We start from the raw sequence: 21088 nt of genomic DNA, 5'->3' as shown, positions 1-21088 counted from the left end.
GGGGTCTGAATACTTTCCAGAATGCACTGTATGTAATATCTATGTAGGCTGAATTAAGAATTTATATGGCCAGATAATTGTTATATTTTCTTATATATATGTGTTGGTAGGATAAGGCTATGTCTGTTTGGTCACATAGAAGTCAGTGATGTATGTTTACTATAGGTTAATGAGGCAATGCAAATGTGATGTGGCTAAAATGTTACTATTATTAAAGGGCATTTAGTTGACTAAAATGGCCCACTGTTTTTGTCATTTTGACAATAACTAGACTAAATCATTATTCAATTGACAAAAACTTGACTAAAACGTAATAATATTTTATTATTTTAAAAATGACCAAGACTAGACTAAATGTATAAAAGAGTCCAGTTATTAGCACTGCTCAATACTCGCCCTCAACACACTACAGTGCACATTGACAAACAGTGTAATCAAGGGACTTGTTTTGACAAGAATGTTTACATAGCAGATTGTCAAGTAACCTTCTCCATTATTTGATTGTTTGTGAATGAACTAAAGTGGGACCCACATCCATTGTTGGGTAAAATGGGTTATATGAGATGACAGATGTGAGCAGTTGAAAATGGGGACATCTTGAATTTACGAACAAGTTTATGCTGCCCTCATGTGGCTGGTCATAACTCTCTAACCCCTCTTCCTTGTTCTCCCTCTCTCTCTCCTCCCTCTCTCTCTATCTCCATCCCTCTCTCCATCTCCCTCTCTCTCCTCTCTCTCCTCTCTCTCTCTCCACTTCCTCTCTTTCTCTCTCCTCTCTCTCTCCTCTCCCCCTCTCTAGATGGAGCCCAAGCGTCTGAAGAAGGACCTAGTAAAGGTGCTGAAGTCCGTGAAGCCTGAGGATCGTGTTCTGGTCGTAGGGACGTCCCGGAGGCCCTTTGACGCAGACCTCAAGCCCTTCTGTAAAGTCTATAGGAAGATCATCCTCATCCCCAGACCTGACTACGCCTCCAGACTGGGTGGGTTATATATAGTAGTCTATATTGGTTTATATTGGTCTATATTGGTTTATATTGGTTTATATTGGTTTATAGTGGTCTGTATTGGTTTATATTGGTTTATAGTGGTCTATAGTGGTCCGTATTGGTCTATATTGGTTTATATTGGTCTATAGTGGTTTATAGTGATCTATATTGGTCTATAGTGGTCTATATTGGTCTATAGTGGTTTATAGTGGTCTATAGTGGTTTATAGTGGTCTATAAGGGTTTATAGTGGTCTGTAGTGGTCTATATCTAGGCCACCCTGATAGCTATGGACAGACAGAATCTGTGGAGCTTTCATTCCCTAAAGCCACCAGGAATGAGTTGACATGAAAAATACTGGTGGAATGAATTCATATGATAGGCCCACCAGTAAACATGCATCTTTTCAAATAAAATGTTGTATTCATTATCCACTTCTGGTTTGAACTCTAACCTTTCTACCCCTGTCTGTGCTGTGTCCTCCAGTGCTGTGGAGGGAGCTGCTGTGTGGTGGCGGTGCTCGCCTCACCCCCAGCCTGGACCTGAGCTCCCTGGCCAAGGTGACAGACGGCTACACCCAGGGCCACATCCTGCAGGCTGTGAGGCTGGTGCTGACCCCTCGCAGGCTGGCCCAGCAGACTACCAGACCACTGACCGCTGAAGAGTTCATCCCTCCACTGGCCAGACAGGACCCCGTCTACAAAGAGGAGGAGGAGGCCTTTAAGGTTCAATCAATTAATCACCTTTGATTTGCATAAATCTTTTTTACATATGTTTATCACCAAAGTGCTCAGTATAGCCTTACTCCCACAGAAAGGAGGTGACAATTGGAAAGCTCCTATGTAGGAGGAAGGAAGGAGTTGTTTTGCCGTCAGAACAATTCAACTGGTCCTCTGTATGTCAGTAGGTAGAGTATGGTCCTCTGTATCTCAGTTGGTAGAGTATGGTCCTCTGTATCTCAGTTGGTAGAGTATGGTCCTCTGTATCTCAGATGGTAGAGTATGGTCCTCTGTATCTCAGTTGGTAGAGTATGGTCCTCTGTATCTCAGTTGGTAGAGTATGGTCCTCTGTATCTCAGTTGGTAGAGTATGGTCCTCTGTATCTCAGTTGGTAGAGTATGGTCCTCTGTATCTCAGTTAGTAGAGTATGGTCCTCTGTATCTCAGTTAGTAGAGTATGGTCCTCTGTATCTCAGTTGGTAGAGTATGGTCCTCTGTATCTCAGTTGGTAGAGTATGGTCCTCTGTATCTCAGTTAGTAGAGTATGGTCCTCTGTATCTCAGTTAGTAGAGTATGGTCCTCTGAATCTCAGTTGGTAGAGTATGGTCCTCTGTATCTCAGTTGGTAGAGTATGGTCCTCTGTATCTCAGTTGGTAGAGTATGGTCCTCTGTATCTCAGTTGGTAGAGTATGGTCCTCTTTATCTCAGTTGGTAGAGTATGGTCCTCTGTATCTCAGTTGGTAGAGCATGGTCCTCTGTATCTCAGCTGGTAGAGTATGGTCCTCTGTATCTCAGTTGGTAGAGTATGGTCCTCTGTATCTCAATTGGTAGAGTATGGTCCTCTGTATCTCAGTTGGTAGAGCATGGTCCTCTGTATCTCAGTTGGTAGAGCATGGTCCTCTGTATCTCAGTTGGTAGAGCATGGTCCTCTGTATCTCAGTTAGTAGAGTATGGTCCTCTGTATCTCAGTTGGTAGAGTATGGTCCTCTGTATCTCAGTTAGTAGAGTATGGTCCTCTGTATCTCAGTTAGTAGAGTATGGTCCTCTGTATCTCAGTTGGTAGAGTATGGTCCTCTGTATCTCAGTTGGTAGAGTATGGTCCTCTGTATTTCAGTTAGTAGAGTATGGTCCTCTGTATCTCAGTTAGTAGAGTATGGTCCTCTGTATCTCAGTTAGTAGAGTATGGTCCTCTGTAGTTCAGTTGGTAGAGTATGGTCCTCTGTATCTCAGTTGGTAGAGTATGGTCCTCTGTATCTCAGTTAGTAGAGTATGGTCCTCTGTATCTCAGTTGGTAGAGTATGGTCCTCTGTATCTCAGTTAGTAGAGTATGGTCCTCTGTATCTCAGTTAGTAGAGTATGGTCCTCTGTATCTCAGTTAGTAGAGTATGGTCCTCTGTATCTCAGTTAGTAGAGTATGGTCCTCTGTAGTTCAGTTGGTAGAGTATGGTCCTCTGTATCTCAGTTGGTAGAGTATGGTCCTCTGTATCTCAGTTAGTAGAGTATGGTCCTCTGTATCTCGGTTAGTAGAGTATGGTCCTCTGTATCTCGGTTGGTAGAGTATGGTCCTCTGTATCTCGGTTGGTAGAGTATGGTCCTCTGTATCTCGGTTGGTGGAGTATGGTCCTCTGTATCTCAGTTAGTAGAGTATGGTCCTCTGTATCTCAGTTAGTAGAGTATGGTCCTCTGTATCTCAGTTGGTAGAGTATGGTCCTCTGTATCTCAGTTGGTAGAGTATGGTCCTCTGTATCTCAGTTAGTAGATTATGGTCCTCTGTATCTCAGTTGGTGGAGTATGGTCCTCTGTAGCTCAGTTGGTAGAGTATGGTCCTCTGTATCTCATTTGGTAGAGTATGGTCCTCTGTATCTCAGTTGGTAGAGTATGGTCCTCTGTATCTCAGCTGGTAGAGTATGGTCCTCTGTATCTCAGCTGGTAGAGTATGGTCCTCTGTATCTCAGCTGGTAGAGTATGGTCCTCTGTATCTCAGTTGGTAGAGTATGGTCCTCTGTATCTCAGTTGGTAGAGTATGGTCCTCTGTATCTCAGTTAGTAGAGTATGGTCCTCTGTATCTCAGTTAGTAGAGTATGGTCCTCTGTATCTCAGTTAGTAGAGTATGGTCCTCTGTATCTCAGTTAGTAGAGTATGGTCCTCTGTATCTCAGCTGGTAGAGTATGGTCCTCTGTATCTCAGCTGGTAGAGTATGGTCCTCTGTAGTTCAGTTGGTAGAGTATGGTGCTTGCATCTTAGGATAGGGGGTTTGATTCCCGGGACCACACGTATGTAAGAAAGTCATAATATGTAAGTGGCTATGGTTAAAAGTGTCTGCTAAATAGTATATTATTATATTAAAAACATGTTGTTGCCTTTGTTGTGCTGATTGGTCTACATCTTTTATCATAATCAGATGTGAATTCAGTATTATTACTATTATCATTATTTTATTATGAATTCAGTATTATAATCAGATATCTTTTCAGTATTATAATCAGATATCAATTCAGTACTATAATCAGATATCAATTCAGTATTATAATCAGATATCAATTCAGTACTATAATCAGATATCAATTCAGTACTATAATCAGATATCAATTCAGTACTATAATCAGATATCAATTCATTATTATCCGATGAACTCCATATATACATTTGAGAGTCATGCTCCAACAATCACCACATGAGGGTGCCGTGTTCCTGCAGTTAGGAAGGAAATGCCACTGTATAACAGGTTTGATTTTCTCCGACTGTGGATTGATGGCTGTGAATGTGTTTCCAGATGTGGTACGGCAAGACACCTTTGGGTAAGAAGAGGGCACGGGCGGCCAAGGCCATCGAGGAGGAGGGAGAGTCGGGCAAGGACAAAGACAAGCGGGGCAGTGGGAAGAAGACAGGGAAAGAAGAGAAAAGCAAGAACAAAAATAAGTAAATGCCAAAGACAAAAGATATACGTCGTCAACATTGGGGAGGTATTACAGATAGGGACTTTCAGGGGATGTGATTTACATTCCTACTTCTTAGATATGATGGACGATACATTTACTACCAGTCTATGACTGTACATGTCATGACAACAGTATAACGGTAACAGTCGATCATGTTATGATCATAATGAAAAAGGTAACTGTTTATCTTGTATGAGACCAGATATAAAATATGTAAAATAAATCATTGTTATCGCAGTGTAAATATTTAAGATGCAAATAAGTGTTCTTGATTTTAGTCCAAATGCATCACAGCAGTATAATTTCATGAGATTCTATTGAGGGGATGTTTATTTTCAGTCTCTGACTATTTTGACCATTAGAAGCTAATTAGCCTTGTTGATGAGCGCTGAGTTGTTTAAACTGGGGGCTCTGAGCTGCAGGGGGGGGGGGGGGGGGGGGGGCGTACTGAGACTCACAACCCCCCCAAATACACCCCGTCGCAGCCGAGCCCCAGGCTCCCCTCTCGCCCCTGTCCTGAGACAAATCATCATTAACCATCCCCAGAACCACGAGACAACGATGGAGGGATTCCTCTCAAATGTTAGCTGCTAACCGTAATGAGGAAAAAACACAGCAGAAAGATAAATGAATTAATGAAACAAACGGTGCCTTGTATTTCCTGTCCGTCTTCCTTTCTCTCTCTCCGTCTCTCACTCACCCTCTCTCTCTCTCCCTTTCTCCTTTCCTCAGCCATCGTTGGGTTTGTGTGGCTTCTGTGCCATAAGAGTCTGTTAATTAGCCTGTGTAATTGTCATTGTTGCCAGTTACAGCCAGGGCGCTTCAGGCAGAGAGGCACTGTGCAATGTAGCAGCACCTTGTCCCAGGTCGCCCTGTGTTACTGTTTACACCCAGTTAGCGCTAACAAGCCAGCCTGCCCTGCCAAGCGGCTGACCCACTTCCCGGCCCCAGCAAGCCTCTACTAGCTCCCCAAGGACCAACTACCCCCCCCCCCTCATTCACTGGCCATCTTTAATCAAGTATTAGTCAATGGGAAACCAGATCCCCATTGTCCACCACAGCATAACCCTAACCTTGCATCTGTACCCCTCTTGTCTTTTGGGTGTCTGTGTCTACCCCCCCCCCCCCACTCTCTTGTCCCTGTCTTTATAGTCATCCTCTACCTTCCATTTCTGTCTGTCTGTCTTTCTCTCACTGTCCCATCCCATCGCTCTCTCCTTTTCTTTCTTTATCTCTCTATCTCTCTCTTCTTCTTCTCCATCCCATCTCTCCTCCTGCCAGGTGGGTTTACAGAGCGTGACAAACACTGTCACCTTTCCTGCTCCTTGTAGCTTAAAGCAACATCTAATTGAATTATTCATGTGTGTGGACCACCGCCTTCTCACCCAAGAAAAGGCCCTTCAGCAGTCTTTTATGTGACGACGAAGCTGTTTTTAACTCCAGTGGTGTTCCCTTTGGGATCTATTTACTGTAGTATGACTGAGGTGAACCACGACGTGTATTTATCCAGAATAACACATTCACAATGTCTTAATGCACAGATAATTAGCAAATGCAGAAAGACAGCATTGTGTTTGGTTAATTGTTCACAGTGTGATGGTTACTAGCGTTAGTATCAGCTGACCTGTATCTCAGACAGACTTATGTATTTGATTTTGCCCATCTTCTCCTCCTTCATGCTTCATTTCCTCATTTCCATAAGACTGGATTTCTCTCCGCATTTTTGTGGCGATGATAATTCAGCATTATTTGATTAGATGAATCATTCTTTCATTTCTGTGTTTTGTGATGACAGAGTCAGGGGTGATTCAACCCTGTGGTCATGGCAGTAATAAAATCAAGACCTCTGTCGACTCAAGGAGACTTTTAACCATTATTTTGCAATTCCTATTTATGTCCCTGTCTCTTGGCTTGAGGGCCCAGTTCTCCATACACCCATACTTTCTCTCTCAACCCCTGACCTAGTGTTCCTTTTTATGATGATGTATCCAGTCTTTCCACCCAGTCCTCAGCCAGAGGTGGGAAGAAATGCTGATATGACCTAGAAAATGTTCAGCTCAGGTCCCAGCCCCAGTCCCAGCTCCATTCCTATTCCCAACCCCAGCCCCAGCACCAGCCTTCCTCTGTAGCCCAGGGGGAGTGATGCTCTGACAGGCTCATTTGCGGTGCGATCCCCTGGTCTACTGGGGCCCTGTACTGGGACAGAGTGACAGCTAGGAGCTCCCAGGGTGGGAGGGGGCCACAGACTCAGGGGGGTCCCCCCTCCACCTCACTGCCTGTCACATACTATCACAAAGTTCCTATACTTTCTTTCAAGGCAGCATCCACTTTAAAACCATGAAACCTTCAAATAATGTTTGAGATCTTTCCTGTATTCCACTGTTCTATTGTACTAAAATAGATGTATACCATATACATAGACCATACATATACCATATACATAGACCATACATATACCATATACATAGACCATACATATACCATATACATAGACCATACATATACCATATACATAGACCATACATATACCATATACATAGACCATACATATACCATATACATAGACCATACATATACCATATACATAGACCATACATATACATGTATATATCTGATTGGTTAGTATTGTCTGATTGGTTAGTATTGTCTGGTTGGTTAGTATTATCTGTTTGGTTAGTATTGTCTGGTTGGATAGTATTATCTGGTTGGTTAGTATTATCTGTTTGGTTAGTATTGTCTGGTTGGATAGTATTATCTGGTTGGTTAGTATTATCTGGTTGGTTAGTATTGTCTGGTTGGATAGTATTATCTGGTTGGTTAGTATTATCTGTTTGGTTAGTATTGTCTGGTTGGATAGTATTATCTGGTTGGTTAGTATTATCTGGTTGGTTAGTATTATCTGGTTGGTTAGTGGTTGGTTCGTATTATCTGGATGGTTAGTATTATCTGGTTGGTTAGTATTATTATCTGGTTGGTTAGTATTATTATCTGGTTGGCTAGTATTGTCTGGTTGGCTAGTATTATCTGGTTGGTTAGTATTATCTGGTTGGTTAGTATTATTTGGTTGGCTAGTATTATCTGGTTGGTTAGTATTATCTGGTTGGTTAGTATTGTCTGGTTGGATAGTATTATCTGGTTGGTTAGTATTTTCTGATTGGTTAGTGGTTGGTTAGTATTATCTGGATGGTTAGTATTATCTGGTTGGTTAGTATTATCTGGTTGGTTAGTATTATCTGGTTGGTTAGTATTATCTGGTTGGTTAGTATTATCAGGTTGGTTAGTATTATCAGGTTGGTTAGTATTATCTGGTTGGTTAGTATTATCAGGTTGGTTAGTATTAGCGGGTTGGTTCGTATTATCTGGTTGGTTAGTGGTTGGTTAGTATTATCCGGGTGGTTAGTATTATGTGGTGGGTTAGTATTCTCTGGTTGGTTAGTATTATGCGGTTCATGAGTATTATGTGATTGGTTAGTATTATCTGGCGTGTTAGTATTATCTGGTTGGTTAGTATTATGTGATTGGTTAGTATTATCTGGCGTGTTAGTATTATCTGCTTGGTAAGTATATGTGATTGGTTAGTATTATCTGGTTGATTAGTATTATCTAGTTGGTTAGTATTATGTGGTTGGTTAGGATTATCTGGTTAGTTAGAATTATCTGGTTGTTGTCATCATTGTGTGGTTGGTTAGTATTATCTGGTTGGTTAGCATTATCTGGTTGGTTAGAATTATCTGGTTGTTATCATTGTGTGGTTGGTTAGTATTATCTGGTTGGTTAGTATTATGTGGTTGGTTAGTATTACAGTATGTGGTTGGTTAGTATTATCTGGTTGGTTGGTTAGTATTATGTGGTTGGTTAGTATTACAGTATGTGGTTGGTTAGAACTATCTGGTTGGTTAGAATTATCTGGTTGTTATCATTGTGTGGTTGGTTAGTATTATGTGGTTGGTTAGTATTATGTGGATGGTTAGTATTATGTGGTTTGTTAGTATTATCTGGTTGGTTAGTATTATCTGACTGGTTAGTATTATCTGGTCGGTTAGTAGTATGTGGTGTGTTAGTATTATCTGGTTGGTTAGTATTATGTGGTTGGTTAGCATTATCTGGTTGGTTAGAATTATCTGGTTGTTATCATTGTGTGGTTGGTTAGTATCATCTGGTTGGTTAGTATTATGTGGTTGGTTAGTATTACAGTATGTGGTTGGTTAGTATTATGTGGTTGGTTAGTATTATGTGGATGGTTAGTATTATGTGGTTTGTTAGTATTATCTGGTTGGCTAGTATTATGTGGTTGGTTAGTATTATGTGGGTGGTTAGTATTATATGGTTGGTTAGTATTATGTGGATGGTTAGTTAGTATTATCTGGTTAGTTAGTATTATCTGGTTGGTTAGTATGATCTGGTTGGTTAGTATGATCTGGTTGGTTAGTATTATCTGGTTGGTTAGTATGATCTGGTTGGTTAGTATGATCTGGTTGGTTAGTGTTATCTGGTTGGTTAGTATTACATTATGTGGTTGGTTAGTATGTGGTTGGTTAGTATTATGTGGCTGGTTAGTATTATCTGGCTGGTTAGTATTGTGTGGTTGGTTGGTATTATCTGTCTGGTTAGTATTATGTGGTTGGTTGGTATTATCTGGTTGGTTGGTATTACAGTGTGTGATTGGTTAGTATTATCTGTCTGGTTAGTATTATGTGGTTGGTTAGTATTATGTGATTGGTTAGTGGTTGGTTAGTATTATCTGGTTGGTGAGTATTATCTGTCTAGTTAGTATTATGTGGTTGGTTAGTAATATGTGGTTTGTTGGTATTACAGTATGTGGTTGGTTGGTATTATGTGATTGGTTAGTGGTTGGTTAGTATTATGTGGTTGGTTAGTATTATCTGTCTAGTTAGTATTATGTGGTTGGTTAGTAATATGTGGTTTGTTGGTATTACAGTATGTGGTTGGTTGGTATTATGTGATTGGTTAGTGGTTGGTTAGTATTATGTGGTTGGTTAGTATTATGTGGTTGGTTGGTATTATCTGGTTGGTTAGTATTATGTGGATTGTTAGTATTTGGTGATTGGTTAGTAGTATGTGGTTGGTTAGTATTACTACTTGCATTGAAATTCTTAGCCATATAGAGATATGACTCTGACCAGATCAGAGGTCTGGGGACAGTCTTGTTACTGCTGGTTTGGTGACAGATCAGAGGTCTGGGGACAGTATTGTTACTGCTGGTTTGGTGATGGATCAGAGGTCTGGAGACAGTCTTGTTACTGCTGGTTTGATGACAGATCAGAGGTCTAGGGACAGTATTGTTACTGCTGGTTTGATGACAGATCAGAGGTCTGGGGACAGTATTGTTACTGCTGGTTTGGTGATGGATCAGAGGTCTGGGGACAGTCTTGTTACTGCTGGTTTGATGACAGATCAGAGGTCTAGGGACAGTATTGTTACTGCTGGTTTGATGACAGATCAGAGGTCTGGGGACAGTATTGTTACTGCTGGTTTGGTGATGGATCAGAGGTCTGGGGACAGTATTGTTACTACTGGTTTGGTGATGGATCAGAGGTCTGGGGACAGAGATTGTTACTGCTGGTTTGGTGATGGATCAGAGGTCTGGGGACAGTATTGTTACTACTGGTTTGGTGATGGATCAGAGGTCTGGGGACAGTATTGTTACTACTGGTTTGGTGATGGATCAGAGGTCTGGGGACAGAGATTGATTGGTTGTAACACTCATCTGTTGTTGTTATGGCCTCCAGTCCAAGGACATTAGCCCTCCCTCTACAGGCCCACAACCTCCCTGTGTGTCTCTCTCTGTTTACCTCTCTCTCTTTCTCTCTCTCTCTCTGTGTGTGTGTGTGTGTGTGTGTGTGTGTGTGTGTGTGTGTGTGTGTGTGTGTGTGTGTGTGTGTGTGTGTGTGTGTGTGTGTGTGTGTGTGTGTCACAGCAAGTATAGTCACACACTCCATCGTGTTGGCGGGGAGGGGAGAACTGCTTACCTCAATTCCAGAATAATTATGGAGTGGAAAAAAAGAACAATTAGCCAGCTGGGTATTATAAAACAAAGCAATTAATGTTATGCTAATAAGTCGGATTTCCAGCAATTGTCGATCATTTGCTAATCATTCGTTAATTAGTCTGACTTTTTAGTGCATCAATTTATGAGAGATTAATGAACAGACAGATTCTGGTATTTAACAAACTCTCTCGGCAGCAGTTGAGAGTTCTGTTCCTTCCTGCTGTGATCGTAATTGCTGTTATGAAAAGTCAAACTCCATTGAGACACTTTTACAACCATGTCCTCTAGTGTATCATATTCCTGGGAAAACATGAGGTCTCTGGGACAACACGAGGTCTCTGGGACAACACGAGGTCTCTGGGACAACACGAGGTCTCTGGGACAACACGAGGTCTCTGGGACAACACGAGGTCTCTGGGACAACACATGAGGTCTCTGGGACAACACACGAGGTCTCTGGGACAACACACGAGATCTCTGGGACAGCACACGAGGTCTCTGGGACAACACAAGGTCTCTGGGACAACACACAAGGTCTCTGGGACAACACGAGGTCTCTGGGACAACACGAGGTCTCTGGGACAACACGAGGTCTCTGGGACAACACGAGGTCTCTGGGACAGCACACGAGGTCTCTGGGACAGCACACGAGGTCTCTGGGACAGCACACGAGGTCTCTGGGACAACACACGAGGTCTCTGGGACAACACACGAGGTCTCTGGGACAACACAAGGTCTCTGGGACAGCACACGAGGTCTCTGGGACAACACGAGGTCTCTGGGACAACACACGAGGTCTCTGGGACAACACACGAGGTCTCTGGGACAACACGAGGTCTCTGGGACAACACGAGGTCTCTGGGACAACACGAGGTCTCTGGGACAGCACACGAGGTCTCTGGGACAGCACACAAGGTCTCCGGGACAGCACACGAGGTCTCCGGGACAGCACACGAGGTCTCTGGGACAGCACACGAGGTCTCTGGGACAGCACACGAGGTCTCTGGGACAGCACACAAGGTCTCTGGGACAGCACACAAGGTCTCTGGGACAACACACAAGGTCTCTGGGACAACACACGAGGTCTCTGGGACAACACGAGGTCTCTGGGACAACACGAGGTCTCTGGGACAGCACACAAGGTCTCTGGGACAACACACAAGGTCTCTGGGACAACACACGAGGTCTCTGGGACAACACACGAGGTCTCTGGGACAACACACGAGGTCTCTGGGACAACACGAGGTCTCTGGGACAACACACGAGGTCTCTGGGACAACACAAGGTCTCTGGGACAACACGAGGTCTCTGGGACAGCACACAAGGTCTCTGGGACAACACACAATGTCTCTGGGACAACACACGAGGTCTCTGGGACAACACACGAGGTCTCTGGGACAACACACGAGGTCTCTGGGACAACACACGAGGTCTCTGGGACAACACACGAGGTCTCTGGGACAACGTAAACCTTCAGCGACAGCAGCGTAATGCTCACTATCTAGCCTACGTTTCATTACTGTGGGATACTCTAACTCTAAGATACTGTATGTCCTTTTTCCCGAGATTCAACTAGGTTGTTTGTCACATTAAATGTGTTAATGAGGATGATTGCTTGTTTGCTTTCTCTCCTTGGGGACAGCCATGCAGGCCTGGGATGGAATTGAATTTCAGATGTTGAGTGGGATGAAGGTCCCTTACTCCCCTTTCCCCTCGGTGATAGTCCTATTACCATCCTGCTCTCTCCTATGACAGATCATTTCCATAGTCCTGGGGTGCCTGGTCTCATCCACTGGGATCATTTACCTTGCCCTGGGTCATACACACTGAAAAGAAGACGCTATAACAAAATAATGTTTACGGTAGGAAATGAAAAGAAACCCATCTGCATATAAAAATATAAATGAATTGCTGCAAGGGACACATGTTCTTCTTGACGTATCCCAGAAACCTGCCTATAGGGCCTTTAGCATGTTGAGTAGACAGGCCTTCATCTCAGTGGTTTAGTTGGACAAGTAGGGCTAGGATGACACCAGAACTTAGAGACCACAGACCCTGCACTGAGAAAGAGGGAGAGAGATAGAGGGAGAGAGAGTGAGAAAGAGAGGGATAGGGAGAGAGAGAGAGAGAGTGAGAAAGAGAGGGATATGGAGAGAGAGAGAGAGAGAGAGAGAGAGTGAGAAAGAGAGGGATAGGGAGAGAGAGAGAGAGAGAGAGAGCAAAAGCATTTAGTCCAGCTCTTTTAAATACCTGTAGAAGGTTATCAGTAAGGGTTAGTAAGCTTCACTGGGTCCTGGGTCACACAGAGCAACCAGACCTTTTGTTGTGAGACGGTTTGTGTTTCTGAACCAGATGAAGACGCCATTAAACCCCAGATGTTCCACTCCTCAATTACACTGCGTCAGGCCGCGCTAATTGGCGTCCGTCTAGCGAAGGTCACAGCTCCAGCAGGGCACTTTGGGAAATCACAGGGCCGCCGCGGCCCTCATGGGCAGGGGTGGGACGGCTGGGACGGAGTTCATTTGAATGTATATTTTTATGGCTGTCCAAAACAGAAGCTCGTGGTAATTATCTACATAGCTTCCTCCTCCCCCTCCCTCTGAGGCAGTGTCTTTTCTTCCCCAGCCCAAGGTAACAGTATACTCCAGGAAAATAGACAACTCATGCTAATTGCCCAGGACACCACAACCCACCATTTGACTCCTGGAAGACAGACAACCCATGTCGTTAGCCCAGGACACCACAACCCACCATTTGACTCCTGGAAGACAGACAACCCAAGTCGTTAACCCAGGACACCATTGGATTGTGTTCACCCCACCATTTTCATTTTGACACTGTAATAGAAAGTGTCGTCTGTCTTTAATAACTGTATTAGTAAAAGTGTTTGTCTTCTCCCCTCATGACATCACAGGTCATGTGTTACCTGTGTGACATCACATGGAGCTACTGTATAGTGGCATCATTACATCATGTTCAGACGGTCCATACTGGGGCAGTGTGAGGGAAATACTACTGTATAGTGACATCATTACATCATGTTCAGACGGTCCATATTGGTCCATACTGGGGCAGTGTGAGGGAAATACTACTGTATAGTGACATCATTACATCATGTTCAGACGGTCCATATTGGTCCATACTGGGGCAGTGTGAGGGAAATACTACTGTATAGTGACATCATTACATCATGTTCAGACGGTCCATATTGGTCCATACTAGGGCAGTGTGAGGGAAATACTACTGTATAGTGACATCATTACATCATGTTCAGACGGTCCATATTGGTCCATACTGGGGCAGTGTGAGGGAAATACTACTGTATAGTGACATCATTACATCATGTTCAGACGGTCCATATTGGTCCATACTGGGGCAGTGTGAGGGAAATACTACTGTATCTTTTTGAACGAGACAGGGAAAACTGAATCGTGTTTAAATTCATCCCAGATATGACACAGAAACCTTTGTCTCTTGAAATGGTTCCTTAGCCTGCACTGTGTTTAACAAGGTTACTATAGGAGCCTATATAGGATACAGCTTCATATTATCCTCACCTCAATCCCCTATATGTCCTCCCACCCGTCTCTGCATCATCAGAACCCTCATCCACCGTAACCTTGACACCCTGATGTGATGTCATCATGGAGGGATCATGGGCCCAATCACCTTGGTGACCTTGACCAGTCATCGTCATTACATCTCCACGTCTTCTGTCACGTATCACGTAGAGGAGACACCTTCAATCCTCCCACACATACATGCACACGCTCACACAGACACACGCTCCTACAGACACACGCTCATACAGACACACGCTCATACAGACACACGCTCACACAGACACACGCTCACACAGACACACGTTCACACAGACACACGCTCACAAATGCACACGCTCACAAATGCACACGCTCACACAGACACACGCTCACACAGACACACGCTCACACAGACACACGCTCATACAGACACACGCTCATACAGACACACGCTCACACAGACACACGCTCACACAGACACACGCTCACACAGACACACGCTCATACAGACACACGCTCACACAGACACACGCTCACACAGACACACATTCACACAGACACACGCTCACAAATGCACACGCTCACAAATGCACACGCTCACACAGACACACGCTCACACAGACACATGCTCACACAGACACACACTCATACAGACACACGCTCATACAGACACACGCTCACACAGACACACGCTCACACAGACACACGCTCACACAGACACACGCTCACACAGACACACGCTCACACAGACACACGCTCATACAGACACACGCTCATACAGACACACACTCATACAGACACAAGCTCACAATCAAGTTAAAATAAACGGTGTCTTAAGTATGAAGGTATGAACATGGACTGTTATAAAATGTGAAACTCACACAATAGAATGTTGTGAAGGTCCAGTTGAAAACGCACCGTTAAACCATCTCATTGGGACTATTCTAGTGCACAGCCAGACAGACCAGCCTCGCTAGCTCTTTTTGAAGCCTCACTCTTGAAGCTGAAGAGACAAGATGTCTTGCTGGGAATCATCCGGTTTGTGCAGCTTTGATCTGAATTCTAAGACAATACACTGGTCCTACAAAATACAGACAGACAGGGAGGTGGGGAGACAGACAGGGAGGTGGGGAGACAGACAGGGAGGTGGGGAGACAGACAGGGAGGTGGGGAGACAGACAGGGAGGTGGGGAGACAGACAGGGAGGTGGGGAGACAGACAGGGAGGCGGGGAGACAGACAGGGAGGCGGGGAGACAGACAGGGAGGCGGGGAGACAGACAGGGAGGCGGGGAGACAGACAGGGAGGCGGGGAGACAGACAGGGAGGCGGGGAGACAGACAGGGAGGTGGGGAGACAGACAGGGAGGCGGGGAGACAGACAGGGAGGCGGGGAGACAGACAGGGAGGCGGGGAGACAGACAGGGAGCGGGGAGACAGACAGGGAGGCGGGGAGACAGACAGGGAGCGGGGAGACAGACAGGGAGCGGGGAGACAGACAGGGAGGCGGGGAGACAGACAGGGAGCGGGGAGACAGACAGGGAGCGGGGAGACAGACAGGGAGGCGGGGAGACAGACAGGGAGGCGGGGAGACAGACAGGGAGGCGGGGAGACAGACAGGGAGGCGGGGAGACAGACAGGGAGTGGGGAGACAGACAGGGAGGCGGGGAGACAGACAGGGAGGTGGGGAGACAGACAGGGAGGTGGGGAGACAGAGCTAAATGATGAAGAAAGGAGGTTTTAGGTTAGGCGATTCACTGTGATATGGTGGCTACATGGCCCAACATAATAGTGCTCTTTTTCTGCCTGGCTCACTCCATTAGCGTTGAGTGGGTTTGCCATTTGGGACGCGTACTGGGTCTCAGTCGGAGCACTAATTACTGTGAAGGATGAGGAGAGATGGCTCATTACCAGGAGAACAGGCCGAAACATACTGTCTCCCTCGCAGCTAATGATGTTGGATCCACCGTGCAGCGAGAGCGGGGAGAGAGTCGTAAGAGACACCGCTTCATCAGACGTCTGACTCTGTCCGCCTGAACAGGGGTTAATGCTGCTGTTGACTTCTCCATCTCTCTCTATCTAAATTCTAATTCAAATTCAAGCTGCTTAATTGGCATGAAAAACATTGCGTCAATATTGCCAAAGCAACAATGTAAACAATATACATTGTAATAATACAATAATAATATAATAATAACATATCTCTCTTTTCTCCACTTCCTTCTCTCTCCCCCTCTCTCCCCCCTCTCTCCCCGCTCTCTCCCCCGCTCTCTCTCTCATTCTCTCTATCTCCCGCTCTCTCTCATTCTCTCTCTCTCATTCTCTCTCTCTCTCCCGCTCTCTCTCATTCTCTCTCTCTCTCTCCCGCTCTCTCTCATTCTCTCTATCTCCCGCTCTCTCTCATTCTCTCTCTCTCATTCTCTCTCTCTCATTCTCTCTCTCCTGCTCTCTCTCATTCTCTCTCTCTCATTCTCTCTCTCCTGCTCTCTCTCATTCTCTCTCTCTCCATCTCTCTCTCAATCTCTCGCTCTCCGTCTACCCCTCTCTTCTCCCCTCTCCCCCCTTCTCCCCCACCACTTTCTCTCCCTGTCTGCTGTAACTCAGCCACAGTTGTTCAGTCTTCATTACAAGCTCTTACCTGACACAATGAGGCAGAACTAAATGCTGCCGTGCGCTCCGGCCAGATATCTGTCACAGCTCTTTCTACCTTACAGTGTACTACACACACTGAACACTGACTGAGGCAAGCCATTCAGCCCTACACACACTGAACACTGACCGAGGCAAAGCCATTCAGCCCTACAGACACTGAACACTGACCGAGGCAAGCCATTCAGCCCTACAGACACTGAACACTGACCGAGGCAAAGCCATTCAGCCCTACAGACACTGAACACTGACCGAGGCAAGCCATTCAGCCCTACAGACACTGAACACTGACTGAGGTAAAGCCATTCAGCCCTACAGACACTGAACACTGACTGAGGTAAAGCCATTCAGCCCTACAGACACTGAACACTGACTGAGGCAAAGCCATTCAGCCCTACAGACACTGAACACTGACTGAGGCAAGCCATTCAGCCCTACACACACTGAACACTGACTGAGGCAAAGCCATTCAGCCCTACACACACTGAACACTGACTGAGGCAAGCCATTCAGCCCTACACACACTGAACACTGACTGAGGCAAAGCCATTCAGCCCTACACACACTGAACACTGACTGAGGCAAGCCATTCAGCCCTACAGACACTGAACACTGACTGAGGCAAAACCATTCAGCCCTACAGACACTGAACACTGACTGAGGCAAAACCATCCAGCCCTACAGACACTGAACACTGACTGAGGCAAAACCATCCAGCCCTACAGACACTGAACACTGACTGAGGCAAAGCCATTCAGCCCTACAGACACTGAACACTGACTGAGGCAAGCCATTCAGCCCTACACACACTGAACACTGACCGAGGCAAGCCAATCAGCCCTACAGACAGAGATAAGAAAAGATGGAGAAGAATTGAACACAACACTGATTGTTCTCATACAATTCAGGGGGCTTATTTGAGATGTCAAGATGACATGTAACGATACTTGTAATCGGAATATGATGAAGGAAAAAATGTCAGTTAAAAAGATGCGAGGCTAGTCAGAGACGCAGGAGAATCACATCTCACTAAGAGAACGCAGTGAACTCTTCACCTCATGAGAAAAAAGACATCAATTGTTCAACCTTATAGACACTTGTTGGGATGAAAGAACCCGCTCCTCTTTCCCAGACAAGGAGACAAGGAGATTTTAGCGATCCCTTCAAGTCCCTAATCCGAGCAGACACAGTTAACACAGTCTAGGTCTAGAGGGAGAGCAGGGAAATGAAGACCAGACTCTTCTAACTAACCCCGTTTCAGCCTCAGAGCCGCAGTCAGAGACTACACTACTCTTCTTCTGTTTCTATCCCGTTGATTGGAACTGTAATTAAGGCTGTAATTATTAAATGACTGTCTTTTTGGTGGGAGAGTGAGGCTGGAGGTGAACATTCACTAGATGATGTAATTAAGGCTGTAATTATTAAATGACTGTCTTTTTGGTGGGAGAGTGAGGCTGGAGGTGAACATTCACTAGATGATGTAATTAAGGCTGTAATTATTAAATGACTGTCTTTTTGGTGGGAGAGTGAGGCTGGAGGTGAACATTCCCTAGATGATGTAATTAGCTGCTCGTCTGAAGCACTCGTCTCGTGGTGAATGTAAGGAGGTGGGAGGTGGGGGGTTGACTTCTAACATGACACCAAAGTGACCGTCTGGACAGAGGAACCCGTGTCTGTCTCTGTCTGTTCTTCATATGTTTTTCTGAGAAATGGGGTGGTCATGTCAATGGCTGTGCCCCAACTGGCACCCTGTTCCCTTTAATGTATAGTGCACTACTTTTGACCAGGGCCCAGAGTAGTGCACTATATAGGGAATAGGGTGCCATTTGGGACACACAGAGTGTACATGTTGGCTATGTGTTCTGTTGTGTGTGTTTTTAACCGCCTGACTCCATGGTCACAGAGAGGGGAGGCTGGCTGTGTGTCTAATGACTATCATTAGCTAGCCCTGAACATCTGGGGCCCTGTCTTCAGGGGCATAATGAAAGTTGATGCTGCTATGATTCATGTGTTGGAGTGTCATAGGTCTGGTCCAGTCAGGAACTACCCCTGGCCCTGACCTCCCCCAAGACAGACAAATCACGTAGCCTAGATGTGGAAGAACTGGACAGGTATAAGCAATATGGTTGTAGCTATACCTTTCCCTCAGACAAGCCCCTTTTTTGACCATATACACTGGTGCAATCCTGTCAGACCTGCATAAGTACCTATGGGACAGGGATACACGTTATCCCATGTCTACCTGTGGATTTGTCTGTGTGTTTTTTCTCACAGTGACACTTTCAGACCTGTATTTAACCTGCTCACCCCTTCGCTCTCATTCTCTCCCAACGCTCCTCACCTCTCGCAGACGCCTCAGGGTGCCATCTATTCAAGCTGTCTGGAGAAAACACGGCTTAAATCACATCACAGCAGTGGTTGGCACACACATTGATCCCCCTCCTAGGGCTCTGTAAAACTGTCAGACACCCCCCACAGACCAGGGACTCTTCCAACGTCCCTCAGCAATTACAGGCCCTGTCCTGAGACTGAGATGGCGTTAGTTATTCTGATGTCAGTGTAGTTTAACGTATTGGATTCATATTGAAGTGAGTAGTGTGGATAGAATAAGGACTTTCTGATCGCTGTTTCATTGTTCTCTGTGTGCAGTTCCGTCCCTGAACTGCAGAGGGCGCTGTGGGTTAATTCGATTACAATGGTTCAGGGAGCCGTTGCACTTGGATCCTCATTTTGTCTGGAGCAAATTATTAGGCATGTATTGTTTCATCTTGCTCATTGTAAATACTGAATGTTTTCAGAAGAAGTTAAAAAAATATATCTTTAATTAATTCTGTTTTATATACTTAAATTAATAAGTCAGTATAATTGTGTCTAAGTAAGATAAAACGTTCATGCATATCTTGTGGGACAGACAGTATAGTAGGTCTTGACTGAAATAACTGTCACCTTTGTTGTTCTACTGTGCTGAGATATGTACATAATGTCTGTTCACTACCAAAAATAAAATTAAACCATCTAGTGTTCAGCGAAATAACAACACTGTCAAATACAGATAGCCTAGTCAAATAATTAACATCCAATCACATTAACCGTTACTCTCTCGCTGGAATTCCACTAACAGTCCGTATGTAGACAAACGTAGCTGCTGCTCATTCCGTTTGCTAAAAAATAGATAAATGGTTAAAAAAAGTAAGGCCCGTGTCCATAGAGACACATACCAGCTCTACTGGTAGTACTGCTACTACCAGCAGTACTATACCTGCACCTGTCAACAACAAGTTGGTCTGCTTCCACGAGCACATCCAATGCTAGCATCAGTAATTCTACATTTGTTGTTAGCCCAGCTAGAATGGACACTGACGTTTGTGAATCTGATGCAGCCGAAGAGCTACTGCCCCCTTACCCGGGAAAGCACAGAACAACAGACAGAGACGTTGGACCATCGAAGAGGCGCAAACATGATGAGAACTACAGTACATTGATTTGGGGTTCACTTACTGTATATTGGGAGTAACGCCTCTCCTCAGCCACGGTGTGTTATATGTGTAAATGTACTATCTCACAACTCGATGAAACCTTCACTCTTGCGCAGACATTTAGAAACAAAACATGCCAATTTGAAAAATAAGCCACAGGAGTTTTTGGAGCGAGAATTAAGACGACTTTCGAGTAGTAAGACATGTATAAAAGCAACAGATACCATTAATAAGAAGGGTCTAGAAGCGTCTTATATGGTGAGCTACCGATTGGCTAGGACAGGCAAGCCCCATACTATTGTGGAGGACATAATTCTTCCTGCTGCCGCGGATATGCCTGGGACAATGCTGGGGGAAAGGCCAAAAAATATACAGACAATGCCTTCATCAAACAACACTGTTTCTCGACGCTTCAGTGACATGGCAGGAGATGTTTTGAAATAGTTACTGCTTCACATACAAGCCAGTGAATTCTATGCGTTACAGCTGGATGAGTCAACAGACGTGGCGAGCCTGGCACAGCTCCTGGTATATGTCCGTTACGTTTATGGGGGGTCAATTAAGGAAGACATCCTCTTCTGCAAACCACTGGAAACCAGGACAACAGGAGAGGATATTTTAAAAGTACTGGACAGTTTTGTGACATCAAATTAACTTTGGTGGTCATGTGTTGGTATCTGTACTGAAGGCGCAAAAGCCATGACAGGGAGACATAGTGGAGTGGTAACGCGCGTGCAAGCAGTTGCTCCCGATGCCACTTGGGTACACTGCAGCA

General features: G+C 45.0%; 1 protein-coding gene across 2 annotated transcripts in view; it reads left to right on the top strand.

Moving 5' to 3' along the window:
• Window positions 1-4890, top strand: part of iqca1 (IQ motif containing with AAA domain 1) — a 47792-nt gene extending 42902 nt beyond the window's left edge. For both annotated transcript variants that reach the window (XM_071330437.1, XM_071330436.1), the window contains 3 exons: window positions 800-977; window positions 1469-1707; window positions 4474-4890. In XM_071330437.1, coding sequence (XP_071186538.1) covers window positions 800-977; window positions 1469-1707; window positions 4474-4623 — 567 coding nt within the window. In that variant the 3' untranslated portion in view covers window positions 4624-4890. The remainder of the gene's footprint in view (window positions 1-799; window positions 978-1468; window positions 1708-4473) is intronic.
• The last annotated feature ends 16198 nt before the right edge of the window (window positions 4891-21088 follow it).

Source organism: Salvelinus alpinus, chromosome 10 (assembly GCF_045679555.1).
Source record: "Salvelinus alpinus chromosome 10, SLU_Salpinus.1, whole genome shotgun sequence".
NCBI lineage: Eukaryota > Metazoa > Chordata > Actinopteri > Salmoniformes > Salmonidae > Salvelinus > Salvelinus alpinus.
This window is presented reverse-complemented; position numbering and strand designations above follow the sequence as displayed.